General features: G+C 40.4%; 1 protein-coding gene across 3 annotated transcripts in view; it reads left to right on the top strand.

Moving 5' to 3' along the window:
* Positions 1 to 27,912, top strand: part of LOC110158160 (oxysterol-binding protein-related protein 7-like) — a 57,500-nt gene that overhangs the window by 15,468 nt on the left and 14,120 nt on the right. For 2 of the 3 annotated variants that reach the window (XM_055152758.1, XM_055152755.1), the window contains exons 1-11: positions 4,417 to 4,558; positions 12,056 to 12,249; positions 13,456 to 13,593; positions 15,622 to 15,675; positions 15,755 to 15,868; positions 18,018 to 18,185; positions 19,290 to 19,431; positions 19,531 to 19,649; positions 19,736 to 19,825; positions 20,612 to 20,765; positions 24,410 to 24,543. In XM_055152758.1, coding sequence (XP_055008733.1) covers positions 12,112 to 12,249; positions 13,456 to 13,593; positions 15,622 to 15,675; positions 15,755 to 15,868; positions 18,018 to 18,185; positions 19,290 to 19,431; positions 19,531 to 19,649; positions 19,736 to 19,825; positions 20,612 to 20,765; positions 24,410 to 24,543 — 1,251 coding nt within the window. In that variant the 5' untranslated portion in view covers positions 4,417 to 4,558; positions 12,056 to 12,111. Of the gene's footprint in view, positions 1 to 4,416; positions 4,559 to 12,055; positions 12,250 to 13,455; positions 13,594 to 15,621; positions 15,676 to 15,754; positions 15,869 to 18,017; positions 18,186 to 19,289; positions 19,432 to 19,530; positions 19,650 to 19,735; positions 19,826 to 20,611; positions 20,766 to 24,409; positions 24,544 to 27,912 lie in introns of those variants that run through there. The other variant, XM_055152756.1, reaches the window with a different exon arrangement.

Raw genomic sequence — 27,912 nt, 5'->3', positions numbered from 1 at the left:
GATATTTTAATATTTTTGCACACCCCTTAAAACCACATGACTCATTTGCATAGACGGCTCTTTCCTCGTGCGCTGATGTGGTTCAGTTTCTGTCGGACTAAAGGACACGACTCAGTGGAATATGAGTGTCTTTCTGTGACAGACGATGTGCCGCTGATGGTTTTTGTCTGTAAATGGTGGAAAAGTTTCGCGGTGCTAGAAGTTTCTCACTGGCACCAACTTTCGGCGTTAACAGCGGCAGTGAATGAGGCACAAGCGGCAAAATGAGGGAGGCGGGAGCGCGCACGCAGAAGACAAACAAGCGAAGCAGCAAAATCGGAATTGAATATAAGCTTTATATCAGTAAATACGATATGTCAGGATACATATAGAGTTTAAAAAATATCTCGATATATTTAAAATGTCAAGATATCGCCCACCCCTAGTCCTGAATATCAGATGTAGAAACTGGAACGAAGAAGGAAAATCACTGAATGAACGCCGGGGTGTGTCCAAACTTGTGCACATCACTCTTTCCTAACGAGAACAGTCATGTAAGCGCTCAATCAGCTGTGACACACAATGCACTGTACTCGTTGTGTGTGTGTGTGTGTGTGTGTGTGTGTTTGTGCGACTGGATCCTGCTCACACTCTCACATGTGAGGAGAAAGTGGAACGTTCCGAACATTATTCACACGACAGTCGGAGAGAGAAGAAAAAGTGTAATGTCGTTTCCTCGTCGCAAACAGACCTGGAGTTGTGTTTTGTTTCTTTCGCGCACGTTTGACACACAAACCTGCACATTTAGACCGAGCGCTACCGTCTTTTTAAACTCCACGCACCTTTACTAGAATCATTTGGATCATTTCAGCTCTGGAATTTTCAATCTCCACTGAACTAAAGATAAAAGGAGCTGTTCACTTGAAGATTTGGAGACGAAGACAGACTTGATCAAACATGTGTGACTGAAACAAAACACAACTCCAGGTTTGTTTTTGAGGTGTTAAAAACATTACAACATAAGCTCGACAATACTTCAATTCATTTCTTTTATTGTCGTTGTCATTTAAAGCAGAGCAGGCGTCACTAGGGATGTAACAATAACCGAAATATCGTGATATCGTATCGTCAAAGTTCACACAATAATATCGTGAACCATCACAATAAATCGAATCACAAGTCTCTTCGCTTAAATGGAGTTATGGTGCAGCAATAGTTAAACAAAAAAAAATAAGACAGAGGGAACTACATAGACCATGATCCTTTGCTCCATTTCAGTGCAGACGACAAGAAGAAATAACAGTTCTAACACTTTTAAATCTTAGGATTAAATCTTGTCAAGGCATTTTAAGAGGAAAAAGAAGCATATTAACAATTTTAGCTGTTAGCCAAAATATCACAATAAATATCGTACCATGAGATTTGGATATTGGGTCATTCCACGCCTTTTCAACAAATGGCCCATGCACTTTGATCTCAAAAAATTTAAAAAAATTACCAAATAGTCCCTTACTATCATGTACCAACCCTGTGAGGTTTTAGTGATTTTCGATCATTACTTTTTAAGTTACAGCTCGTTTAGTGAGGGGAGGATGTGTCCATTTACGGGTCCAAAATCATGTCATTTTTTCTTAGTCGTTTTCACAGGTCGATATCTCTAAGTATCACACATACAGGGCTGAAATTTTGTAGGCCTGTCCTCCTCTACTCTGTGTTCAAATAACATCGATCGAAAGTTTTGTATCTCAACTCATTGTCATTTTATATGAACTTAAAAATGAGAAACTTTTTCATTTCCATGGTGTGCCATTTTTAGCCCCTTTTTAAACCTAGAGACCCTTAATTTTTTTTGAGAATCAATGTATGTACTAGAACTGTAAAAAAAATAAATAAATAAATAAATAAATAAAAAAAATCACCAAATGTTGAAAATTTTAAATGTGTTATGTGTGAGGGTCCTGTTTAAAAACAAGAAAATGTAACATGGTCTGATTTTCACATGTAATTTATGGCATGTGCGTAGTGATAAAAAAATATTTGTTTGAAAGAGCAGAAAAAGACCTTTCATATGGTACCAAACATACGTATTTTATGAGGCTCCTTTAATTTTTAATTGCATCTTGAACATTCACATTTGACACAATTACACGAGTTTACAGTGACCATGTACTGTGTTTTTATTCCAGCAGCTAAAGCTCCTAAACATCTAAAAACCCAGAACACAGAACATGTATGTCTTATTCATCATCAGTACATGGTAGGAAGGGACCAGCTGGTAATTTTTTCAAAAAAAAAAAAAAAAGGATGCGTGAGATTTTCTGGAAATTTGATGAAATGGCGTCGGAATGACCCAAGTCTCTTTGCTTAAATGAAGAGTTATGGTGCCGCAATAACTCAAAAAAAAAAAAGACAGAGGGAACTACATAGACCATGATCCTTTGCTCCATTTCAGTGCAGATGACAAGAAGAAATAACAGTTCTAACACTTTTAAGTCTTTGGATTCAAATCTTGTCAAGGCATTTTAAGAGGAAAAAGTCGCACATTAACAGTTTTGTTCGCAGCCTCCACAAAATATCACAATAAATATCGTACCGTGAGATGTATATCGTGAAAATATCGTACCGTGACATTTGGATATTGTTACACCCCTGGGGTCACCAAACTTTTTTTTTTCTCTGGGGGCCACATTATCGCTCCAGACTGTGACGGGGGCTGAGGTCGAGGTCGTGTGACAGAACTGTATGACCCAGACCAGAATGACACCAACAGGTCTCAGTGTGTAAGAAACAGCCTCCCACAATATTATATCAACTCATAAATCCTGACACATTTTTGTTTATCGTTACTAGTGGTTTGCAAAACTAGTAAGTACTTTACACTTTGTTTTATTTTGAAATACCACAGATATTCCATTTATTGCACTAACTGTACTACAGAACTCTGTGTGTGCGTGAGGTACGGGACGAAAATTTCAGCAGCAATTTGCAAATGTAAATGCGTCATATAATAATTAAATATAAATTGTACTTCATATGAATAGCATTTTTTAATTGAAAAAATCAACAAAATACAAGATGCAGACATGTTATTATTGGCCAAAAAGTTATTTCAAAAAATAGGCCATGACAACTTTTGAGGATTGACCCACAGTCCTGGTTCAGTCCCGGTTCAGTCCTGGTTTAGCCCTGGTTTAGTCCTGGTTTAGTCCTGGTTTAGTCCTGGTTTAGTCCTGGTTCAGCCCGGTTCAGCCCCGGTTCAGCCCCGGTTCAGCCCCGGTTCAGTCCCGGTTCAGCCCCGGTTCAGTCCCGGTTCAGTCCCGTTTCAGTCAGTCCCGGTTCAGCCCCGGTTCAGTCCCGGTTCAGTCCCGGTTCAGTCCCGGTTCAGTCCCGGTTCAGTCCCGGTTCAGCCCCGGTTCAGCCCCGGTTCAGCCCCGGTTCAGCCCCGGTTCAGTCCCGGTTCAGTCCCGGTTCAGCCCTGGTTTAGTCCTGGTTTAGTCCTGGTTTAGCCCCGGTTCAGCCCCGGTTCAGCCCCGGTTCAGCCCCGGTTCAGTCCCGGTTCAGTCCCGGTTCAGTCCCGGTTCAGTCCCGGTTCAGCCCCGGTTCAGCCCCGGTTCAGCCCCGGTTCAGCCCCGGTTCAGTCCCGGTTCAGTCCCGGTTCAGTTCTCTCTAATTGAGGGTTACAGTTATTCTGAGTTCCATGGGGTAAAATATGATTGATTGTATTGCTCTATGTTGCTCTATAATTCTGGTCTTATATATTTTTTTAAATGTGTAAATTGTTTTAGAGCCTTTTAAAGTTTCATCGAGACTATTCCACAGATCAACACTTCTGATGCAGACGCATCGGCTCTTCAGGCTGCTCCTCTAATGAGTTTTCTGAAAGAGGCCTGATCCTCTCAGATTCTACTCTCACTCTCTCTCACGTCTTTGGGGTTGAATAACGGCTCCACTTTCTGAAATGACTGTGCAAAAATCTTACATTTTTAAACAGACAGAGAAGATTTTGAGCTTTGTGCCAGTTTTGTTTTCACGTGCACAGGCCCAGAACCATGAACCAGGTCTGCACATCTGCAAAATCTGCAAATTTGACAGTAAAAGCAGCAGATTCCAGCAGAGAATCTTGACCCAGATCCAGATCAGCTCAAACTTCAGACTTTATCTACGGTGTTGTTTTGTTTCGTCACGTGAACGGCGCCTATAGACCCCCACAGGCAGAAACCGTGAAACTCCCTTATGGCAAAAAGTGAACGAGGACGTACAGAGAATGTGAAACATGTGAACTCTCCTCGACAGAAAGATGGGGAAAGACGCAGAGAAAGAAAAGAGGGAGGGAAAGAGAGAAGAGAGAGAGAGAGACAGAGAGAGAGAGATCCTGTCGGTCCAGGTGAGACTCCACCCCGATACCTGGCCTCATTCTTATCCTCCAACTGCTCCAACTGCTCCTCAGATCATCACTCAAACACTCGAGGATACACACGGACCACTGGAACTGTGAAAAACTCCCCGGAAAAACAGCGACAAAAACCGGGACCTGGACCTGGACTTACTCTGGGATCACTCCGGATTTCTGAACGTTCAGGTCTGTCGCACTCTGCAAAAAAAACCAAAAAAAAAAAACTAAATCTAGAAAGTTTTGTGTCCTTTTCACTTGACAAGTAAAATTATCTGCAGTAAAAATATGAAAATACGTCTTGCTGCACTTAAAATACGAGAAACGACAACTTTTTTTGCACGTAAAATAAGAAAATCAAATGTTGCTTGAATTGAAAGAAACACACTTGGATAATTTCACTTGTCAAGTTGAATTGACTCGAATAAAGTCAAATATTCTTAATTCATGTCATTTAAATTTAGTCAGATTTTGTTTTTTTCCAGTGAATTCTCAAGCTGCTGTTTAGTAATTTAGAAATTTGAGCAAAAGCGGGTTGGGTTTTCTGTCGGCTGGATGTCTTAAAGAGGAAATTCATTTCGTAACTCACCAAAACAGCTTCTTAAAGTTGCATTGTGTAACTTTTCTGGAGGGTTCGTCACTTGAGGATTTTTTATTTTATTACATTTTTTTTTTTTTGGAGATCAGTCCTGTGATCAGTCCTGGTTTAGTTCTAGTTCAGTCCTCTGTAAACTGTAAAAACTCCCCGGAAAAACATCGACAAAAACACGACCTGGACCTGGACCTGGACCTGGACCTGGACTTACTCTGGGGTCTGAGTTAAGACTTAAATTAAGAAACTTTTGTGTCCTTTTCGCTTGACAAGTACAATTATCTGTAGTTAAAACATGAAAATACGTCTTTCTGCATTTAAAATAAGAAAAACAACAACTTTTTTGCATGTAAAATAAGAAACAAAGTCAAATGTTGCTTGAAATAAGAAACAAAAACACTTATGCTTGTCAAGCTGAATCGACTCAATTAAACTAAAATATTTGTAATTTAAGGCTTTTTTCCAGTGAATTCTCAAGCTCGTGTTTAGAAATGTAGAAATTTGTGCAGTTTTCTGTCAGCTGGACGTAAATACATTTCGTAACTCGCCAAAATAGCTGCTTAAAGCCGCATTGTGTAACTTTTCTGGAGGGTTCGCCACTTGAGGATTTTTTTTTTTTTTTAGAGGTCATTGCTCTGCGTGGGTTTGATTAGTTTTTTTATTTTGAGTTTGGGCCAACAAGAGATGAAACGATGATCATTACACAAACTTAATACACATTATCAAACAATAAAAAACGGTGGAAGAAGAAAAAAAAAACTTCTGTTCATGACATAGTTTTAAAAAATTCCAAAATTCTGTGGTTGCTTCTGTAAATTGACGAAACTTTACAAATATTTACATATTGCAAAAAAAAAAAAAAAACATACAATGCATAGTAAATATATAATTTTAACCCAATTTATGTCTTTTATTTTTGTATTTTTCTATATTCTGGTCGTGCAAACTAATAATAATGTTCACGAAGACGCAAAAGTTTATCGTTTATGATCGTACAAAATAAAACACTGAGAATGAAATTTTTTTAATTTTTTTTCAGTTTATGGTCGTACAAACTAATAAAATGTATCGTTTTTGTTCCTTTCAAAATAAAAGGTCACGTGTTGAGTTTAATAGTCGAGGTTTATTTGTGCAGACGATGGCTCTAGTGTGTAAGGAATGTTCCACAGTGTGACTTTAAACAGCTCTACTTTAGATTTATTCATTTACAGGAGGTTTTACGGCTCAAAAACGTCTAGAAAAACGGGCGTTCTTGGTCCAACTTGGTTTGGTCTCCATGAGGATAAAAAGGTTTAAAGCCATACTGTGAAACATTCCAGACAAAGCAATGGCATCTCAGTCTCCACCACCAGAAAAGTTACACAATGCAGCTTTAGGGTTAGCGTTAGACTAATTCTTTAAAAAAAAAAGTGAATTTGCTTAACTGTACACAAACTACTACTACTACTGCAATTACAAATACATGTTTTGGAAGTAATGAGTGAAAAAACTGTCAGGATTTATGCATTCATCAAAAAAGCGGAATTGAAATGTTTTGATTTGAACAATTTTAAGTAAGAAAGTACAACATTTTAATCTGTACGTCACATGGCAATGAAACAAAATGAAAAGTTTGAAAAGTTTGGGGACTTGCAAAGTTAAAACGACTTGAATTAAGAAAGTTTTGAGTAAATTTCACTTGGCGAGTAAAATTATCGACCAGTGGAACGAGACTTTTTGTAGTTAAAATACGAAAATACATCTTTCTGCTTTTAAACTAAGAAAAAACAACAACTTTTTGCCTTTTTAAAATAAGAAAAACATCACCTTTTTACACTTAAAATAAACAAAAACAACAACTTTTTGCACTTATAATAAACAAAATCTAAAAAACAAAAACAAATCTGCTCAAATAAAGTGAAATATTCTTGATTTAATTCATTTTAATTTACCTAGATATTGTTTTTTCCAGCGTATCTGCATTTTTTTTGAGTAATTCTGCAAATATGTGTGTTACAAAAACAGGGCGAGCTCAAACTCATTGTGATTTTATTTCTTTTAATTTTTTTTTTGGGAGAACGTCTGATTGTTTTCCTCGTTGGAGTGATTGGCGTTTGTTTATCGTTTTGCAGAGGCGACGATGACTTTGGCGTTTGACCTCTGACCCTTCACCTCGAATCAAAGTGTCCGGTGTAAATCAGTTGAGCTCAGGGCGTTCACATGAGCTCTACTCGTTTAACTGCTCGTGTTTTTAAGGCGTGTCGAACTCGCCTTTAAACGCGACTTCTCTCGTGTTCTGAGAAGTGAAGACGAACGACACTTGCATAAGAACATTTACCCTTTGACCTTTTACAACTAAAACTGAAGTGTTAAATTAACTCTAGAACAGATTGGACTCTTATAAACCCTGAGAAAATGTTCAAAACTGATTCTGTCAGAGTTGATTTAACAATTTTGGAAATGTTCATAAAGTAACACTGGACCAAAGTCTCTGTTTAACCCCGAAATCAAGAGTTATATTAACGTTTTGAGAGTAAACAGATAACACTTTGTAGAGTTATCCTGATTTAACTAAACAACATACAGAGGAGTTTTATTTTTACACTTTATTTGAGTTAATTTAAGATGAAATTATGAACAAAACTGGTTCAAATTGGTCTTCTCTCAGGGGAGTTTGAAGTGGTGGGTGGGAAGAGACAAATTAACACTAAGAGAAGTTGAATTAACACTAAGAGAAGTTGAATTAACACCAAGAAAAGTTGAATTAACACTAAGAAAAGTTGAATTAACACTAAGAAAAGTTTAATTAACATTAGAGGAAGTTGAATTAACACTAAAATTTGAATTAACACTAATAAAAGTTGAATTAACATTAGTGGAAGTTGAATTAACACTAAGAAAAGTTGAATTAACATTAGAGGAAGTTGAATTAACACTAAAAAATTAACACTAAAATAAAAGAATTAACACTAAAAGTTGAATTAACACTAAAAAGTTTAATTAACACAAAGTTGAATTAACACTTAAGAGAAGTTGAATTAACACTAAGAAGTTGAATTAACACTAAGAAAAGTTGAATTAACACTAAGAAAAGTTGAATTAACATTAGAGGAAGTTGAATTAACACTAAGAAAAGTTGAATTAACACTAAGAAAAGTTGAATTAACATTAGAGGAAGTTGAATTAACACTAAAATTTGAATTAACACTAAGAAAAGTTGAATTAACACTAAGAAAAGTTGAATTAACACTAAGAAAAGTTGAATTAACACTAAGAAAAGTTGAATTAACACTAAGAAAAGTTGAATTAACATTAGAGGAAGTTGAATTAACACTAAAAAAGTTGAATTAACACTAAAAAGTTGAATTAACACTAAAAAGTTGAATTAACACTAAGAAAAGTTGAATTAACACTAAAAAGTTGAATTAACACTAGAGGAAGTTGAATTAACACTAAGAAAAGTTGAATTAACTTCAATCATATCAACTCTGGCAAATAACCCCAACTCAAACCCCCATTTAACTTTCAAATAGTTAACACTTTTTGTCTTAAAAACAACTCTGAAATATTTTAGTTTTTACTGTGCACTTTAGTAATATATAGTACTCTGTATCAGTACTCTTACTCGAGTAAAAGTTGTGTTTCCTCTTCATGCTGTGAGTGAGTCTAAAGTGACAAAAGTTTTATGTGACAGTTTGAAATTATTTGAACTTTTTTGTTTTTCTTGCAGCTCCTTCAGATCAGATTTAGTTTGTCTTTTTTGTCTCTTTCGTCTAAAAATAATAGATTTTGTGCAGCATTTAATATTTTTTGTACTTCCAATTACATAACTCTCAAACTCTAAATCAGATGTTGCTTCCGCTTACTCTTTAAATTTTTTATTAATTGAGCTGTTCTCTGTCCTCGAGTCATTTCTTACACAACTACTTTGTACTTCTACTTGAGTAAAACTATTTTGAAGTAACTGTACCAGTACTACTGCACATTCTGGCTCCTCTCTCCACCTCTGCTCTTCAGTAACAACATAAACTTAACTATGATTGGTTCTTTTAAAACATTTCACCTGTTTTTTGCTAAAATATTTGACAAAGTTAAATTGTGCGTGCTTTGAATTTTTGAAAAATACTATTGGAAAGATTATTATAATTATGAAAGATGTACATATGATTTTTTTATTATTTTGCCTAAATATTTACACTTATTATATCCATTTCAATTTTAGTATGTTTTTTATTTTTTATTATATTTTTATTATTTTTATTATTATTGTGATTATTATTATTTTTTATTTTATTATATATATATTTTTATTATTATTATCTTTTTTTTTTTTTTTTTTTTTTTTATCTTGTGCGTACCTGAAAATTCAACAGATTTTAAAATCTGTGTTGAATTTGTCCCACAATTTAGAATTTAATATCTAAGTTGTGGGCCAAACTAAATATTTATTGCAAAATGTCAACAGTATCTGCATGTTTTCTCTTCTTAAACCTTTTCTTATTAAAATAAATAATAGTTTTGCTCTAACATTGAATCCAGAACAAGCAAAATATAAAATAATAACCACATTTTTAAATAAATAATGTCTCTAATACAGATTTGATATGATTTTGTGGACCGAATATAATTATGTCACGGGCCAAATTTGGTCCCCGGGCCTGAGTTTGACATGTCTGGTTTCGTATATTTACATTTTTATTCAATACGTGTTGAAAAATGACTGTTTATGACGTTACACGCGGGAGAATTCCACACAAGAAACTGAAACTTGTGCGTTTAAAAATGCAGTGTGGTGTTTTTGTTTTAGCCCTGTGCGTTGTGGGGACTGTTTTGGAAAACTCCCCGTACCTTGTGCTCGCCGCATGTGACTAAAGCCGGTTTTCCTCCAGAATCTGGTCCGGCCTCTTCAGACCGGAATATCAGCCTGACGGTGCACTTCCTGTTTCCACGGCTGAGAGGGAGGAGGGAGGCAGGCGTGTTTCCTCTCGGATGATTAACAGGTTTCAGGTTAATTATAACACGCGATTACAGGGCCGTACAGTTGTTAATTCGTGGTTTTGTGAGCGAACGCCTTGTCAACCGAAAAACAAAACAAAACAAAAACAAATTATAATGGAGTTTAGTCTTTTAGAAATGCTCCTTTTCTCTTCCAGGGGCTAAATAAGTTCACAATCCTTAAAGCGCCCGACAGGTTTGACCAGAGTTTTACAAACCCATATTTTACATTATTCATAAATCACAAAATAAAGAAAAGTTTATTTGGCTTGAGACTTTTTCGCTGCTGTTGACTCACGTTGGCCTTGTATCTCGGTCAGGACCAGCGCAATTTATAAAGCCATAATTTAAAAAAAATAAAAAATAAAAAGACTTTGTACGGCCTTGCTGGTGATTTTCTTTTCTTTGCTGGAGGATCCCTGCTCCTCAGCAACAATGCCAAGACTGGACCAGGACTGGACCAGGACTGGACCAGGACTGGACCAGGACAGGACTAAAGCAGGACTAAAGCAGGACTAAAACAGGACTGGACCCAAACAGGACTGGACCCAAACAGGACCCAAACAGGACTGGACCAAAACAGGACTGGACCCAAAACTGGACTACCAAACAGGACTGGACCCAAACAGGACTCAAACAGGACTGGACCAAAACAGGACTGGACTGGACAAAAACTGGACTAAAACTGGACTAAAACTGGACTAAAACTGGACTAAAACTGGACTGGACTAAAACTGGACTGGACTAAAACTGGACTGGACTAAAACTGGACTGGACTAAACTGGACTAAAACTGGACTGGACTAAAACTGGACTAAAACTGGACTAAAAACAGACTGGACTGGACTAAAAACTGGACTAAAAACTGGACTAAAACTGGACTGGACTAAAACTGGACTAAAACTGGACTAAAACTGGACTAAAAAGGACTGGACTAAAACTGGACTAAAACGGGACTGGACTAAAACTGGACTAAAACAGGACTGGACTAAAACAGGACTGGACTAAAACAGGACTGGACTAAAACAGGACTAAAACAGGACTGGACTAAAACAGGACTGGACTAAAACAGGACTGGACTAAAACAGGACTGGACTAAGACAGGACTAAAACTGGACTGGACTAACTGGACTAAAACTGGACTGGACTAAAACTGGACTGGACTAAAAACTGGACTGGCTAAAACTGGACTGGACTAAAACTGGACTGGACTAAAACTGGACTGGACTAAAACTGGACTGGACTAAAACTGGACTGGACTAAAACTGGACTGGACTAAAACTGAACCAGGGCTGAACCAGGACTGAACCAGGGCTGAACCAGGGCTGAACCAGGACTGAACCAGGACTGAACCAGGACTGAACCAGGACTGAATCAGGACTGAACCAGGGCTGAGTGTTGGGACAGGCCCGTGTAGACCAGGTGACCGCAGGCGAAAGAACCGGTGCAGAGCTTCACACCCCACGGTTCTAAGCGCAGCCGTCGCTCGATCGCACTTTGCGGACACTCTGCTCCACGGACTCTGGGTTCTCCCTCACTCTCAAGTCCAAGATTAGTCCAAGATTAGTCCTGGTTCAGTCCTGGTTCAGTCCTGGTTCAGTGAGGTTTTTTTTGGTAATTGAGCTTTATGTGAAAAACCATTGAAATTCTGCATTGTTGGAGATTTTTTTTTGTCATTGTTCAGCCCCAGTTGCAAAAATGTGTTATTTTCTAAAAATGTGGGTCTATGTTTTTGGTTATATCCCTGTCAAACCATAAAGGCTTGAAGAAATGTCTAAAAAAAATATGAATGCTTTGTTTTTTCATTCAATTTAGTAATAATCTGATGTAGTATAATTCTTTTTAATCTAAATACAATAATTGGTGCACGAATACTAATTTTGATCAACCAAGACTCCATCGACCGATTAATCGACTACACGATTAAAGAACTACAGCTCTAATTTAGTTTTTGTCTCATCCTTTGTGTCAATCCTTGTATTTTTTTTCTTCAGCTGGAACTGAAAACAAAACTGAAATGTTCAAGTTTATTCGTTTTTGGACGTGTAAATTAATGTTAATGCAACTTCCACGTCACAATTTCCTGTAAACTCAATGTTTTTTTCATTTCTTTCTCCACAGTGTGAGTGAGATGACAAAGTCGCCCGTCTGATCGGACACACACACACAGGACAAACATGGACCCGCAGGTGTGCCCGCCCCCCCTCAACAGCAGCCAGTCGCTGATCCTGGGGCTGGACCGTTCGCCCGCCCACACGTATAAACCCGGACACTCACGGAACAGCAGCACCGGCTCCTCCAAGCACTCCAAACAGGTGAGAACAAACGAACGAAAGGCCGGAACGGAAAGGCCGGAACGGAAGGCCGGAACGGAAGGCCGGAACGAAAGGCCAGAGCGAAACGCCAAATGAAACCAAAATGCCAAACGCGAAACGTAACGCGAAACATAACGCGAAACGTAACGCGCAACGATAACGCGAAACGTAACGCGAAACGAAAACGTCACACGCAACGCCACACGGGAACTAAACGCCACACGGGAACTAAACGCCAAACGGGAACTAAACGCCAACGGGAACTAAACGCCACACGGGAACTAAACGCCAAACGGGAACTAAACGCCGCACGAGAACTAAACGCCGCACGGGAACTAAACGCCGCACGGGAACTAAACGCCACACACGCGAACTAAACGCCACATAACACGCCGGAACTACACGCCACACGCGAACTAAACGAGAACTAAAGGAGAACTAAATGCCAAACGCCCAACCAAACGAAGACTCTGAGACAAAACATTACATTTACCAAACTTCTTGAACTTATTGTTGGAAATCGTACTTGTTTCAGTAGATTTTTTTGGCTTAATAAAATAAATTTGGATTGGAACTGATGTGTGATCCAAAAAACTCTAAAATTGGCATAAAAATTGAGATGAAGATTCAGAATTTCAATACGGTTTTGAATTTCAATTAAGAACGGAAAACAGTAAAATGGGAAAACAGTTTATTTAATTTTTCCGTTTTAGTGTGAAACAAAAAACAGATTTCGACCTCTATTTCCAATATTTAATTTAAAGTTTATTTCAAATCACACCAATTTAAAAAAAACTCGGTGCCTATTTAATTTAGATTTTTTTTCTCTTTTAGCAGCAGAACTTCCGGGTCAAATAAACCAGTTTGAATGTTTTTTTTTTTTTTTTCCTGAGGAGGGTGGGTTTTTGAACGTGATTTGGCGGAAATCAATAAATTAATTCTGGCAACACTGGATACAGACGACACACATATTTTGTCCTCAAAGAGCTGTTTATACAAGATCTGTACTGGGGAAAGACATTTTGTCCAAATACATGGAAAGAGATGGTTACAGCTACTCAATCATTCTTGAATTCTGTACGTTTAAGTTCTGAATTCCCCTCATTTGTCAAGTTCCTGTTTTTGCCCGTCCTGTAGACCTGAAACTGCTGCCTCTGCGATAGGTTCTTGAATGTTTAATTGTTTGTTCTTGTCCCGTGTGTTCAGTCTCGTAACTGGGAGGTGATGGACGACATGCAGCACGTGGACATGATCGCCGGATCCTCCATGGACCTGAGCATCCCGGGAATCTGTGAGGGCTTCCTGATGAAGAGGAGGAAGTACCCGCTCAAGGGCTGGCACAAGGTAATCAACGACCAATGACCAACGACCTACGACCGCAGACCTACGACCAAGGACCAACAACCGCTGACCAAGGACCAACGACCGCCGACCTACGACCGCCGACCTACGACCAAGGACCAACAACTGCTGACCAAGGACCAACAACTGCTGACCAACGACCAAGGACCAACAACCGCTGACCAACGACTGCTGACCAACGACCAAGGACCAACAACTGCCGACCTACGACCAAGGACCAACGACCGCCGACCAACAACCGCTGACCAACGACCAACGACCGCTGACCTACGACCGCCAACCTATGACCAAGGACCAACAACCGCCGACCAACGACCTGCTGACCTAACGACCGCCGACCAACGACTGCTGACCAACGACCCGCCGACCAAGGACCAACAACCGCTGACCAAGGACCAACAACCGCTGACCAAGGACCAACGACCGCCGACCTACGACCTACGACCAAGGACCAACAACCGCCGACCACGCCGGACCAACGACCGCGGACCAACGACCGCGGACCAACGACCGCGGACCAACGACCGCTGAACGACCGCGGACCACGACGCGGACCTACGACCGCGGACCAACGACCGCGACCACGACCCGCGGACCTACGACCGCGGACCAACGACCCGAACGACCGCCGACGACCGCCGACCGCGACCAACGACGCCGACCAACGACCGCCGACCAACGACCGCCGACCAACGACCAAGGACCAACAACTGCTGACCAAGGACCAACAACCGCCGACCAAGGACCAACAACCGCCGACCTACGACTGCTGACCTACGACCGCGGACCAAGGACCAACAAGCGCCGACCTACGACCGCCGACCAACGACCCGACCTACGACCGCCGACCTACGACCAAGGACCTACGACCGCCGACCAACGACCAACAACCACTGACCAACGACCGCCGACCTACGACCAAGGACCAACGACCGCCGACCAACGACCAAGGACCAACGACCGCTGACCAACGACCAAACAACCGCTGACCGACTACTGACCAAGGACCAACAACTGCCGACCAAGGACCAACAACCGCTGACCGACTACTGACCAAGGACCACTGACCACCGACCACTGACCTACGACCAATTACCAACTACACCACCGACCAGCTGCACCAACATCTGCCCCGCTACACTTCTTTTAGTTTAGCTCAGTCTTGTTAACAAATGTACACTGTACTTTTACAATCCGTGTATCATTTGTTCGTTTGTTTTTCAAAATAAAACCAAAAATATGAAAAGGAATAAACAACAATTTTCTTCATTATTTGTCTCCAAAACCAAAATGACAAAACTGATGATGATTCGTCTTTTCAGTTTTTGATTTAGTGTTTAAATAAAAAACTGGAAAAAACGGATAACGGCCAGATCCCGTTTACGTGACTTAAACTGCGATGCCAGACTTCTGCACCACAAAACTGACTGAACCAGGACTGAACCAGGACTGAACCAGGACTGAACCAGGACTGAACCAGGACTGAACCATTTTTAGTCCTGGTCTGGTCGCAATCTCAGTCCCGGTCTCAGTCCCGGTCTCAGTCCCGGTCCTGGTCAGTTCAGTCAGTTTTGTGGTGCAAAAATCGGGCATCGCAGTTTAAGTTGTGGAAATGGGAAACGTCTTATCTTTTTTTTTCATTTTAGTTTTGGAGACAAATAATGAAGAAAATTGTTGTTTTTTTTCATTTTCTTATTTTTGGTTTTATGTTGAAAAACAAATGAACGAATGACACACAGATTGTTGCAATTGAACCTTTTTATCTCTTTTCTTTACGCGATCTTTTCTCTTTCAATCTCAGTCAGTGTCCGTAAAATAGAATCATTTATGGATTTCTTAATTTGCAAATCAGCAGACGTCCCCAGGTTTTACTTATCTCCTGCAAATCTGGCTTTAGACTTTGTTTGGATCAGACTAATGCTTTGAAATCCAAAAATAATGAGGTGTTTTTTTGACTATTTTGACCTTCTTCGGTAACGATCATCATCTGAATCAAATGTGTGTTTTCAGAGATACTTCCTGTTGGAGAAAGGCAACCTGAAATACTCAAAGACGCAGCAGGACGTGAGTAAAAACACGTATTTACATTGTCGAGCTGGAGTTTGACGGTGTGTATTGAACTTGTACTTGTACTTGTGTTCAGATCATGAGGGGGAAGCTTCACGGAGCTCTGGACGTCAGCCTCGCCGTCATGTCCGTCAACAAGAAGTCCAAACGCATCGACCTGGACGCAGGAGACAACATCTACCACCTCAAGGTACCTCAAGTCTTCCACGCCAGAGAGTTTTTTTTTTTTAACAACACAATGACTTCAGTTTCATTACATCGTAGGATCAGAACATCGAACAGGAGGAGGAGGGTTTGATTGAGTTAATTTGATACTTTTACCTCACAAGTTAGGTTTTATTTTTCTATTTCCATGGAACTGACAACATACCGTATTTTCTGGACTGTAAATTGCTCCGGAGAACAAGTCGCACCAGCCAAAAAAATGCGTAATGAAGAAGAAAAAACATAAGTCGCACTTTTCGGAGGAATTGTATTTTATAAAATCTGAGACAAAGAACTGACATTTCACGTTCCTCTTGGTATCACGTCTGAGCAACTCGGCCTCGACCTCCGGAGGTAAACGGGCAGTGTCGGGGAGTAACAGATTACATGTACCGGAGTAACGTAATCAGAGTACAAATGATGAGTAACTGTATTCGGTTACAGTTACTGTTTCAGTGAGTGGTAATTGGATTACAGTTACTTTGTTGAAAAAAAGGGATTACACGACGGGATTTTCCTGTTTTCACATTTTGGGCTATACCCCCCCAGTAATTCCACTCATTCCCGGAAACTAAACCAGGTCTAAACCAGGTCTAAACCAGGTCTAAACCAGGTCTAAACCAGGTCTAAACCAGGTCTAAACCAGGTCTAAACCCAGGTCTAAACCAGGTCTAAACCCAGGTCTAAACCAGGGCTAAAACCAGGGCTAAAACCAGGGCTAAAACCAGGGCTAAAACAGGGCTAAACCAGGTCTAAACCAGGTCTAAACCAGGTCTAAACCAGGTCTAAACCAGGGCTAAACCAGGGCTAAAACCAGGGCTAAAACCAGGGCTAAAACCAGGGCTAAACAGGGCTACAACCAGGGCTAAACTAGGTCTAAACTAGGTCTAAACTAGGTCTAAACTAGGTCTAAACCCAGGTCTAAACCAGGTCTAAACCCAGGTCTTAAACCAGGTCTAAACCCAGGTCTAAACCAGGGCTAAAACCAGGGCTAAACCAGGGCTAAACCAGGTCTAAACCAAGGCTACAGCAGGACTACAAGCAGGTCTAAACTAGATCTAAACCGGGTCTAAAACCGGGTCTAAAACTGGGACTAAACCGGGACTAAAAGCGGGTTTAAACTAGATCTAAACTAGGTCTAAAACCAGGACTAAACCAGGACTAAATCCTGCTGTGTGGACGTGTTTCTTCTTCTTCTATCAATAATATTTTTAATTTGGTTCATTAAAATCTGGACTTTTTATTTTCTTTTATCAGACAAAACTTCTTACGTGAAGATTTCCTCGTCTTTGTTTCTCTACAGCAAATCAAGTAATCCAAAGTAATCAGATTACATTACTCACTTTAAGTAATTTAATGGATTATGTTACAAACTACATTTTGGGGCATGTAATCTGTAATCTGTAGGGGATTACATTTTAAAAGTCACCTTCCCAACACTGTAAACAGAGCTCCGCTTCCAGCATCAGTTCCAGTTAGAATTATTCTGGTCTTTCTGAATCCCGACAGGATGGTTTCGGTGTCACTGAAGTCCAGGCTTTGTCCGTCCAGTGACTTCAGGAAAGTTTCACAAGTGTCACAAGTTTCTCTCTCACTCCAAACTTTCTTTCTTTCCGCTGCTTGATTTCCGTTTTCAGCTGCAAATTTCACGACTTGCAGTTTGTAAATCTGCAGAATCTTGATTTTGTTTTGGGGACGTTTGTGTTCGGTCTTCTCAGTCTTTGTCTTTTTTAAGTAACGGTGCGATCGACTGACGTGATACAGACGGGACAGAGGCTCTTTCTGCAGGAGACAGGCGCAGTAGAGCCAAGTGACAGTGGTGCAGGAGGAACAGGAGCAGCAGAAACTCACACACAAGACTAGAACCTCTCCACGCTTCACTCAAACATTTTAATATACAAGTCGCACCGGAGCATAAGTCACATGACACTTATAATTCGAAAAATACAGTTTGTTTATTTTTACAACTCGGACCCTCTTGTATTCATAAATCTTTACCACATGCGATCGATCTCCCACTGATGATTAGAAAAAAAATGAAAATCTGCCACTTTAAGAAACCGTTTTTTTGTTGTTTTTTTTTGCCAGTCGGGTTCTAATCTCCGGTGTAACTTCTCGCTCGTTTTCTCGCGCAGGCCAAGAGCAACGACGTCTTCTACATCTGGCTGACCAAGCTCTGCGCTCACCGGATCTTCAAGAAGAACGAGGCCATGAGCGTGCACCGGGGCGTCCTCCACGCTCTGTCCCTGGGCCAGAGCTCCCTGCCCCCCATGTCCGGCCTCGCCCAGCCCCGACGCTCCACGGTAACTCAACACGACTTCAATTAAGAAAGTTTGATCGTGATTTGAGTAAATTTCACTTGACAAGTAAAACAATCTGCCAGTGGAACAAGACTTTTTGTATTTAAAATATGAAAATACATCTGGCTACACTTCAAATAAGAAAAACAACAACTTTTTGACACTTAAAACACTTAAAATAAGAAACAAAATCTAATGTCGCTTGAATTAAGACAAACACACTTATTCCATTGACAGATAATTTTACTCGTCAAGTTGAATTGACTCAAATAAAGTCAAATGTTCTTAATTTGTCATTTTAACTTGCCTAGGTATTTTTTTTTCCAGTGTATCTGAATGTGCTGAAATGTGCAATAGAATTTGAGACTTTAAGACTTGAGAATTTAAATCGTTATATCTTTTTATGATTTAAATAATTGAACAAAAACAAAACAAAAATGGCATCATGACATTAAATACAGAGTAATAAACAAGCAAAAACAGTGAGAATTTGAATTAAAGATGTTTTATATCGATAACAGTGACAAAATGGCAAAAATAAGAATACACAATTTGTGATTTTATTTGTAAATATTCAATACTTAAAAGTGTTCAGTCACTATATGCTTAAATGTATCTCAGTTTACAATATGTATTTGATTTTCAGACTAAAAAAATCGCTTGTTTTTGATTCTCAGATTAAAAGAATCGCTCGTGTTTTTGACTCTGATTAAAAGAATCGCTCGTGTTTTTGACTCTGATTAAAAGAATCGCTCGTGTTTTTGACTCTGACTAAAAGAATCGCTCGTGTTTTTGACTCTGATCGCTCGTGTTTTTGACTCTGATTAAAAGAATCGCTCGTGTTTTTGACTCTGATTAAAAGAATCGCTCGTGTTTTTGACTCTGATTAAAATTCGCACTCTCGCACTCTGACAAAACGCTCGTGACTCTGATCGCTCGTGTTTTGACTCTGACTGGACTCTGGGTCCTCAAAAAAGAATCGCTCGTGTTTTTACTCAAAAAGAATCATTTCTAGTTTTTAATTTAAATTGCTCAGATCTTTGCCGTAATGTGTTCAGATTTTTTTTGACTCTGATGCTTACTCTGATTGTGTCCGTTTGTCTCCAGCCTCCGCACTACGCCAGCTCAGCGTCCGTGTACCAGGCGGAGATGAGCAGCCCGGCCCCCAGAGCCGCTCCTCACCCCGGGGTCAACAACAAAGTGTCCGCCTGGCTCCAGCAGACGCAGGACATCGACGCCACCTCCAACGGTACAAACACACACACAGTGTTCGAGTTACACTATTCTAAAACAGATCATTGTTGTATTTCTGTATTTTGTTTTTAATCTGCTCCTCGTGTTGTTCCAGAGCTGGCTCGGTGTCAGGCCGAGCTCACGGAGATGGCTCAGCTGATCCAGAGGCTGCACTGGCTGGAGGGAGGACTGCCCATCACCAGCACCGACCTGGAGCTCAGGATCAGCATGCAGGTACAAACACACACACACACACACAAAGGTCTCTACATTAATCCACCTCATCTCACTGTAACGTGTCCATGTGCGTCGTCCTACAGAACTTGACTCTGGAGAAGCCCAAGAAGAAGATGAGCAAAGGCTTCGGTCACTCCAGGACACTGTCACGAGTCGAGGCCATGGGGGAGATGGTACATTCCGTTCTGTTCAAATTACATCAGAAATGTTTTGTTTCCACGTCTCCATCACTTGAATGACACGACAGGAAACATTTATGATGAGTTAATTGATCCAGTGGCCAAACAACGGTGGAATATTAATAATTCACGTTTATAGGTTATAGTTGCTCTAGTTTGTGAGCAACTTCAGGAAATGTGACAGTCTGAATAATTAAGTTTATGTTAATGTTGTTGACATTAGGGGTGAACGATCGTTTAGACCAGTGGTGTCAAACTCAAATTCACAGAGGCCAAAATTTAAAACTGGGACTAAGTTGTGGGCCAAACTAAATATTTATTGAAAAATTTCACCAACATCTGCTATTTTCTCTTATTTCAAGATATGTAATGTTAAACCTTTTCTTATTCAAATAAATGTTTAATAATAGTTTTGTTTGAACACTGAATCCAGAACAAGCGGAATATAAAATAATAACAACATTTTAAATAAATAATATCTCTCTAGTTCCATCTGTAGCCGGTGGGCAGCTCTAATACATGTTTGATATGATCTCGCAGGCCAAATATAATTATATCACAGGCCAAATTTTGCCTTAATTTGACATGTCTGCACTAGGACAAACAATCCTAAATTCTCATTCGGAAACTCGGCTGAGTAACCGAGGCTTGTATGTAAAAATGTACAAACGTTATAGGAGTGCACTGTAAAATCTGTATTGTTGAATCCAAGTCTTGAGTGTAAATTTTGCCTCTGTGTGTGTTTGTTGTGTTTGTTTGTTGTTTGTGGTGTGTGTGCAGTATCCCACAGGCACTCTGGGCAGCAGTAACAGCGCTCTGGGTGCCTCTGTGCCCTCTCTCCCGGGGTATCTCTACTCCCAACTGTCCAAGCCCCAGGTCAGCTCTCCAGAGGCCCAGAAACTGCACACCGAGATCTGCGCCGCATCTCAGAGAGGTACACACACACACACACACACACACACACACACACACACACACACAATCCGTGTATCATTCGTTCATTCGTTTTTCAATATAAAACTAAAAATAAGAAAACGAAAAAACAACAGTTTTCTTCGTTATTTGTCTCCAAAACCAAAATGAAAAAACTGATAACGATTCGTTTTTTCAGTTTTCGATTTTGTGTTTAAATGAAGAATGGAAAAAACAGATAACGGCCGTTTCCCGTTTACGTGACTTCCGTGACTGCGATACCGAACTTTTGCACCGGGTACGGACTGAACTAGGACTGATCCAGGTCCGAGACCAGAGCGGGACTGAGACCGGGACCAGAGCGGGACTGAGACCGGGACCAGGGCGGGACTGAGACCGGACCAGGGCGGGACTGAGACCGGGACCAGGGCGGGACTGAGACCGGGACCAGGGCGGGACTGAGACGGGACGGGCGGACTAGGGCTAGGGCGGGACCAGGGCGGGACCAGGGCGGACTCCGAGCTTTGACTCCGAGCCTCCACGGGGTCCGAGCCTCAGCTTCGAGCTCCGGCCCTGCTGTGGGCTCTGAGCCTCAGGTCTGGTCCCGCTCTGGTCCCGGTCTGGTCCCGGTCTCAGTCCCGCTTTCAGTCCCGCTCTGGTCCCGCTCTGGTCCCGCTCTGGTCCCGCTCTGGTCCCGCTCTGGTCCGGTCTGGTCCCGGTCTGGTCCCGGTCTCAGTCCCGCTCTGGTCTCGGACCTGGATCAGTCCCGGTTCAGTCCGTATGCGGTGCAAAAGTCCGGCATCGCAGTCACTGTAGTCACGTAAACGGGAAACGACCGTTATCCGTTTTTTCCATTCTTCATTTAAACACAAAATCGAAAACTGAAAAAAACAAATCGTTATCCGTTTTTTCATTTTGGTTTTGGAGACAAATAACGAAGAAAACTGTTGTTTTTTCGTTTTCTTATTTTTGGTTTTATATTGAAAAACGAATGAACGAATGATACACGGATTACACACGAACACACACGAACACGTTGGCTTTTCCAGGCTTTTAGATATTACAGACTTCCATTCATTTCCCTCAGACTGATCCAGACTTCAACCTAAGGAGTAACTGATTTTAAACCATGTTTTTGATCTTATAATTGTTACATCATGGGTTCCAGATCTTTTGCCCTTTAAGTTATACACGTGCAGTTCTTAGTCCTCGCACTGTAATGACAAACACTGCGAGAAGTTGGCAATTTAGCAACGATGCCCTTCCTGGCAAAAATCCAATGACAATAACAGGACCCGCGTAAAGAATGTCGGGTGAACTGTTTTCAAACGAAACAGAAAACGCACACCAAAGTTCTTGTAGAGGCGCAAATACAAGGTTTGAAAGTGGAAAAAAAAAATGAATAGCACATTCAGACGACCAATGTCCAAAAGTGTTTATTTTTAATTTTTAAATTACGGCAAAGGAGAAATTCACTAAGTCAACTGGACAAACGTTTGTTGAGGTTGAAAACATTTCGCAGATCTTCCAAGCTGCTTCTTCCGCTGTGGTCAGACGCTGGCGGAAACGTCCTCGTATCTGCCTGAAGGGAAGAGCCGACCACACTGAAACTAACACACTACTTGTTTATAGTTTCTGTTTGTAACTCGGCCTATTCATGTTTCCTGAGTGAGGGATTTATTAGCAGAATCATTCCGGCCCAAAATGAGGGTTTTCACACCTCTGGCCCTGACGTGGCTCCCCCTCTTGTTCTCATTGTTTTAGATTTGAGGATGGAGTTGTAACTAGGAGATGGATTTATTTATGTTTATTAAGGACGTCACAATCGCATTAGACAAGCCAGATGCATTGCTTTGAGTGTTTTAGCACAAGTGCAAGTTTTCAACACCTGTCCATATAAAAATATAAACTACACGCATAAAAACAGAGAATACAAGACACATAAATTACATACAGATAAAATATATACAGTGCATTTTCAGTGGATGCAGTTTTGATTGGAAACATACTGTCAGGGAATTCTACCCTAAGACATCAGATTACATTAAATAAAGACACACCAGAAAGAGACGGTTAAAATTTATACTTGCGCAAGGAGAGTCGTGCCCACTGTCTGTCAGCTCCCTGACCGACTCTGCTCAACAACTCTCCAAGTCACACTTTTATTGAAAATCATGTCACAGATAAGCAACACTTGATGACATACATTTCACATGTTATCTTATAACTAACAATCGTCAACTGAACCACCCTCCCATTTCACATTTGATTACATATCCCAAAGATAGACAATTTAGTAGTTCCCCAAGGCCGTTCAGTTTTAACATAAGATGGGACAAACCCAGAATTGTTGGCGCCCATAGTAGATTAGCTTAATCTGTCAGTTGACATGTCATTCATATCTGCTGCTGGTATCATGTCCTGTACTTCCTGAACCAAAACAGACCCAAAGCAATGTTGATTACACCATGATTAATATTTAAATGATTCACCCTTTAAATGATTAATACTTTAGTGAAAGAATTACATATATAAATGAGTAACACTTTAATGAGACTTTAATCAAAGAAATACATTTATATCATAGAATTCTCTAACACATACAGTAATTTTAATTTCCTTTTAAATTGGTTGTGGTTGGTTTCCAATTTTAAATGAGCTGGTGAACCGTTCCACAGACTGGCCCCTTTAAAAGAGAAGGAGGACTGACCAAGAGTCGTCCTGTACATAGGAACAACACAATCACCACGAGTAGCGCCTCTTGTGTTCGCTCTGTGTGAACATTTTATGGTCCTGGCAAATTCTGAGTGTAATGGTGTATCGCGGTTAAGACACTTAAAAAAATAATTTAAGATTATTAAAATTGATAAAATTTTCAAAGTTAAAAAGCTGATGTTTCTTTGTAATTTCACAGTGGTGCCAGTGTTTGGGCTTTTTGTCAAGGATCTTAAGGGTCAGTTTGTAAAATGAACAAAGTGGTTTCAGTGTAGTTGAGGAGCCTGGGACCATGAGGCGATACAATAAGACAGATGAGAGAAGATCATCGCGTTCATGAATAGTTTAGAAGTGTGGAGCGATAGATCTTTACGTATGAAACGAAAGCAACTGAGACTAGTCTTAATCTTCTTCACCAAGTATTTTGTGACGTCTCAGTCCTCCATTTCTGTTCAAGGGAAGGATTGTCTTTCCTAACAAAAATAGCTTCTTTAACTCTTCTCTCGAACCAGTTCTTTTCTCTGGCTCAGATCTGCAGCTCACTGTCCTCAAAGTCCCGAGGCTTTTGGGTGGAGATGTACAGCAGACTGAGGTCCAGTATTGCTCTCTCGTCTGTGTTGGTACATCGTCTTGTAAAGTGGCTGTTTCGAAACGTTTTCAACCTAAATAAACAAATTTCTCCTTTTGCCATCGATTCTACCTTGACAACTGAGGGATTCCACACACATTTTTAAATTACGTTTCGGCAAAAAGCTTTCATTGGATCATTTTTCTTGCTTTGGACCACAGTTTGTGATATGGATGAACTGTCTCGCCAAGGGACATGATTTACTTGGGCAAGATTCAAACAGACAACCTCTGGTTCCTAAACGAATGTGTCATATCCTCTTACTCTTCTGTTGTGATGAGTTGTGTGTGTTTTGTGTGTGTGTGTGTGTGTGTGTGTTGCAGTGCACGCGTCTCTGCGCTCCGTCCACGAGGTCCTGACCCTGGAGAGAGAGCGGCTCAGACAGGCCTGGACCGGACCGGACCTCAGGCAGAACACGTCCCACCAGCTCGCCACACTCTGCAGTACTCTCTCCGAGGTAATACTACTACTGCAAATACTCTGTTTATACACACTCTGCAGTACTCTCTCTGAGGTAATACTACTACTGCAAATACTCTACTGTTTATACACACTCTGCAGTACTCTCTCCGAGGTAATACTACTACTGCAAATACTCTGTTTATACACACTCTGCAGTACTCTCTCCGAGGTAATACTACTACTGCAAATACTCTGTTTATACACACTCTGCAGTACTCTCTCCGAGGTAATACTACTACTGCAAATACTCTACTGTTTATACACGCTCTGTAGTACTCTCTCCGAGGTAATACTACTACTGCAAATACTCTGTTTATACACACTCTGCAGTACTCTCTCCGAGGTAATACTACTACTGCAAATACTCTCTGTTTATACACACTCTGCAGTACTCTCTCCGAGGTAATACTACTACTGCAAATACTCTGCTGTTTATACACGCTCTGTAGTACTCTCTCCGAGGTAATACTACTACTGCAAATACTCTGTTTATACACACTCTGCAGTACTCTCTCCGAGGTAATACTACTACTGCAAATACTCTGTTTATACACACTCTGCAGTACTCTCTCCGAGGTAATACTACTACTGCAAATACTCTACTGTTTATACACGCTCTGCAGTACTCTCTCTGAGGTAATACTACTACTGCAAATACTCTACTGTTTATACACACTCTGCAGTACTCTCTCCGAGGTAATACTACTACTGCAAATACTCTACTGTTTATACACGCTCTGCAGTACTCTCTCTGAGGTAATACTACTACTGCAAATACTCTACTGTTTATACACACTCTGCAGTACTCTCTCCGAGGTAATACTACTACTGCAAATACTCTACTGTTTATACACACTCTGCAGTACTCTCTCCGAGGTAATACTACTACTGCAAATACTCTGTTTATACACGCTCTGCAGTACTCTCTCCGAGGTAATACTACTACTGCAAATACTCTGTTTATACACGCTCTGCAGTACTCTCTCCGAGGTAATACTACTACTGCAAATACTCTGTTTATACACACTCTGTAGTACTCTCTCCGAGGTAATACTACTACTGCAAATACTCTACTGTTTATACACACTCTGCAGTACTCTCTCCGAGGTAATACTACTACTGCAAATACTCTACTGTTTATACACACTCTGCAGTACTCTCTCCGAGGTAATACTACTACTGCAAATACTCTACTGTTTATACACACTCTGCAGTACTCTCTCCGAGGTAATACTACTACTGCAAATACTCTACTGTTTATACACGCTCTGCAGTACTCTCTCCGAGGTAATACTACTACTGCAAATACTCTACTGTTTATACACGCTCTGCAGTACTCTCTCCGAGGTAATACTACTACTGCAAATACTCTACTGTTTATACACGCTCTGCAGTACTCTCTCCGAGGTAATACTACTACTGCAAATACTGTTTATACACGCTCTGCAGTACTCTCTCCGAGGTAATACTACTATTGCAATACTGTTTATATACGCTCTGCAGTACTCTCTCGAGGTAATACTACTACTGCACTACTCCACTGTTTATACACCTCTCTCTCCGAGGTAATACTACTACTGCAAATACTCTACTGTTTATACACGCTCTGCAGTACTCTCTCCGAGGTAATACTACTACTGCAAATACTGTTTATACACGCTCTGCAGTACTCTCTCTGAGGTAATACTACTACTGCAAATACTGTTTATACACGCTCTGCAGTACTCTCTCCGAGGTAATACTACTACTGCAAATACTGTTTATATATGCTCTGCAGTACTCTCTCTCCGAGGTAATACTACTACTGCAAATACTCTGTTTATACACACTTTGTAGTACTCTCTCTGAGGTAATACTACTACTGCAAATACTCTACTGTTTACATACACTCCGCAGCTCGCTCTGTTAGGTGCTACTACTACTACGGACTTTGAGCCACCCTGTATGAGGCACTACTAGTACTACTACTACTACACAAAGTTCCCTGATGTTGGATGTTCATATTCACAGAAGGTTTAAATAGGAGCTAAAGGACACGACACTCAGACTGACGTCTTCACACAGATCAGGATTAGAGTGACATGGTTCTGCAAAAAAGCTTGGCCCAACATTTAAGATGTAAACACTTAAATCTCTCGAAAATGACTTAAAAGTAGTGAAATTATTTTTCCATGCAACAACATCATTTTACTTGACAAGTTCTCTTAAAATAAACGACCTCTAGACTAGAATGAAGCATCTCAGAACTAATATCTAAACCAGGACTAAACCGGTTTAGTGATTTACTGTTTTTTTTATAACAAAGTATAGTTAATATTATGCAGATCTGAGTGAAGCATTTTGGCCTCCACACTTAAAAATATAAACACTTCACTTATAAACACTTCTTAAACACCTAAAAAGTTGTGAAATTATGCAGCAAAATAATTTTACTTGACAAGTTCTCTTAAAATAAACAACCTCTAGACGGGAATGAAGCATCTCAGAACTAGTACGTCGATAATAAATCTGAAAACGAGATGAAGAACCTGATATAAGTTGTAAATCTTGTCCCGTTCAGAGAAATGCAGTGCAGAGTTAATGTTTGTTTGCGAGAGAGTGACGGGCCCGGTTTTTTTTTCTGCACAAAAGCCGCTCCCTGAGAGAGCAGTGAAACCCGGAGCAGGTTGGGTTTGTTTGTGGACAGGACCAGACACAACCTGCTTCCTCCTGTTTCCACGACAACCTCCAAACAACGACACCGCAGACAGACCAACAGACCGACTGACGGGACTTTACACGTTTCACCGATTCTCAGATTTGCGGAGGGAGATTGTTCTTTTAACTGTTCCCGGCAGAGACAGGTGCACAGGAACAGCACCCGTCTGAGCTCCTGAGGCAGAGATTAGAGATTCAGACGGAGCAGGTTTCAAACTGGTTTGAGGCTCCTCAGCTGATACAAAGTCTTGTGACTAAAACACAAAGGAGTCGAGCTCAAGATACAGTAAATCTAAAATGAGAAACGATTGTGGCAGCACCAACTAAAACAATATTTATTTTACTCATATCGTACAGAACTCACGTGGATATGTATTGATTATTTCACCTTAAAATAATCTAGTTGCCAAACTTTTTGACTCGTGGGCCACAAAGGGTTCTAAAATTTGACAGAAGGGCCAGACCAATCCACCTTGTAAGAGAAAAAATAACATGGGATATGTAGAAAACAGAGCCCATGTTATTAAAATATCCCCAAATTACAAAGCATTAGAACAAAATATCTGCATTTCAAGGCCTCTACAGTATTTACTATTTATCGAAATGACTTTTAAAAGACTGAAAATTATTATTATTATTCAAGATCAGCCAGCCGGATTAGAGATTA

Source organism: Boleophthalmus pectinirostris, unplaced genomic scaffold (assembly GCF_026225935.1).
Source record: "Boleophthalmus pectinirostris isolate CB_2022bp ecotype Guang Dong unplaced genomic scaffold, ASM2622593v1 HiC_scaffold_17, whole genome shotgun sequence".
Taxonomy (NCBI): domain Eukaryota; kingdom Metazoa; phylum Chordata; class Actinopteri; order Gobiiformes; family Gobiidae; genus Boleophthalmus; species Boleophthalmus pectinirostris.
Note: the sequence above shows the minus strand (reverse complement) of the source record. Positions and strands in the feature narration are given on the sequence as shown.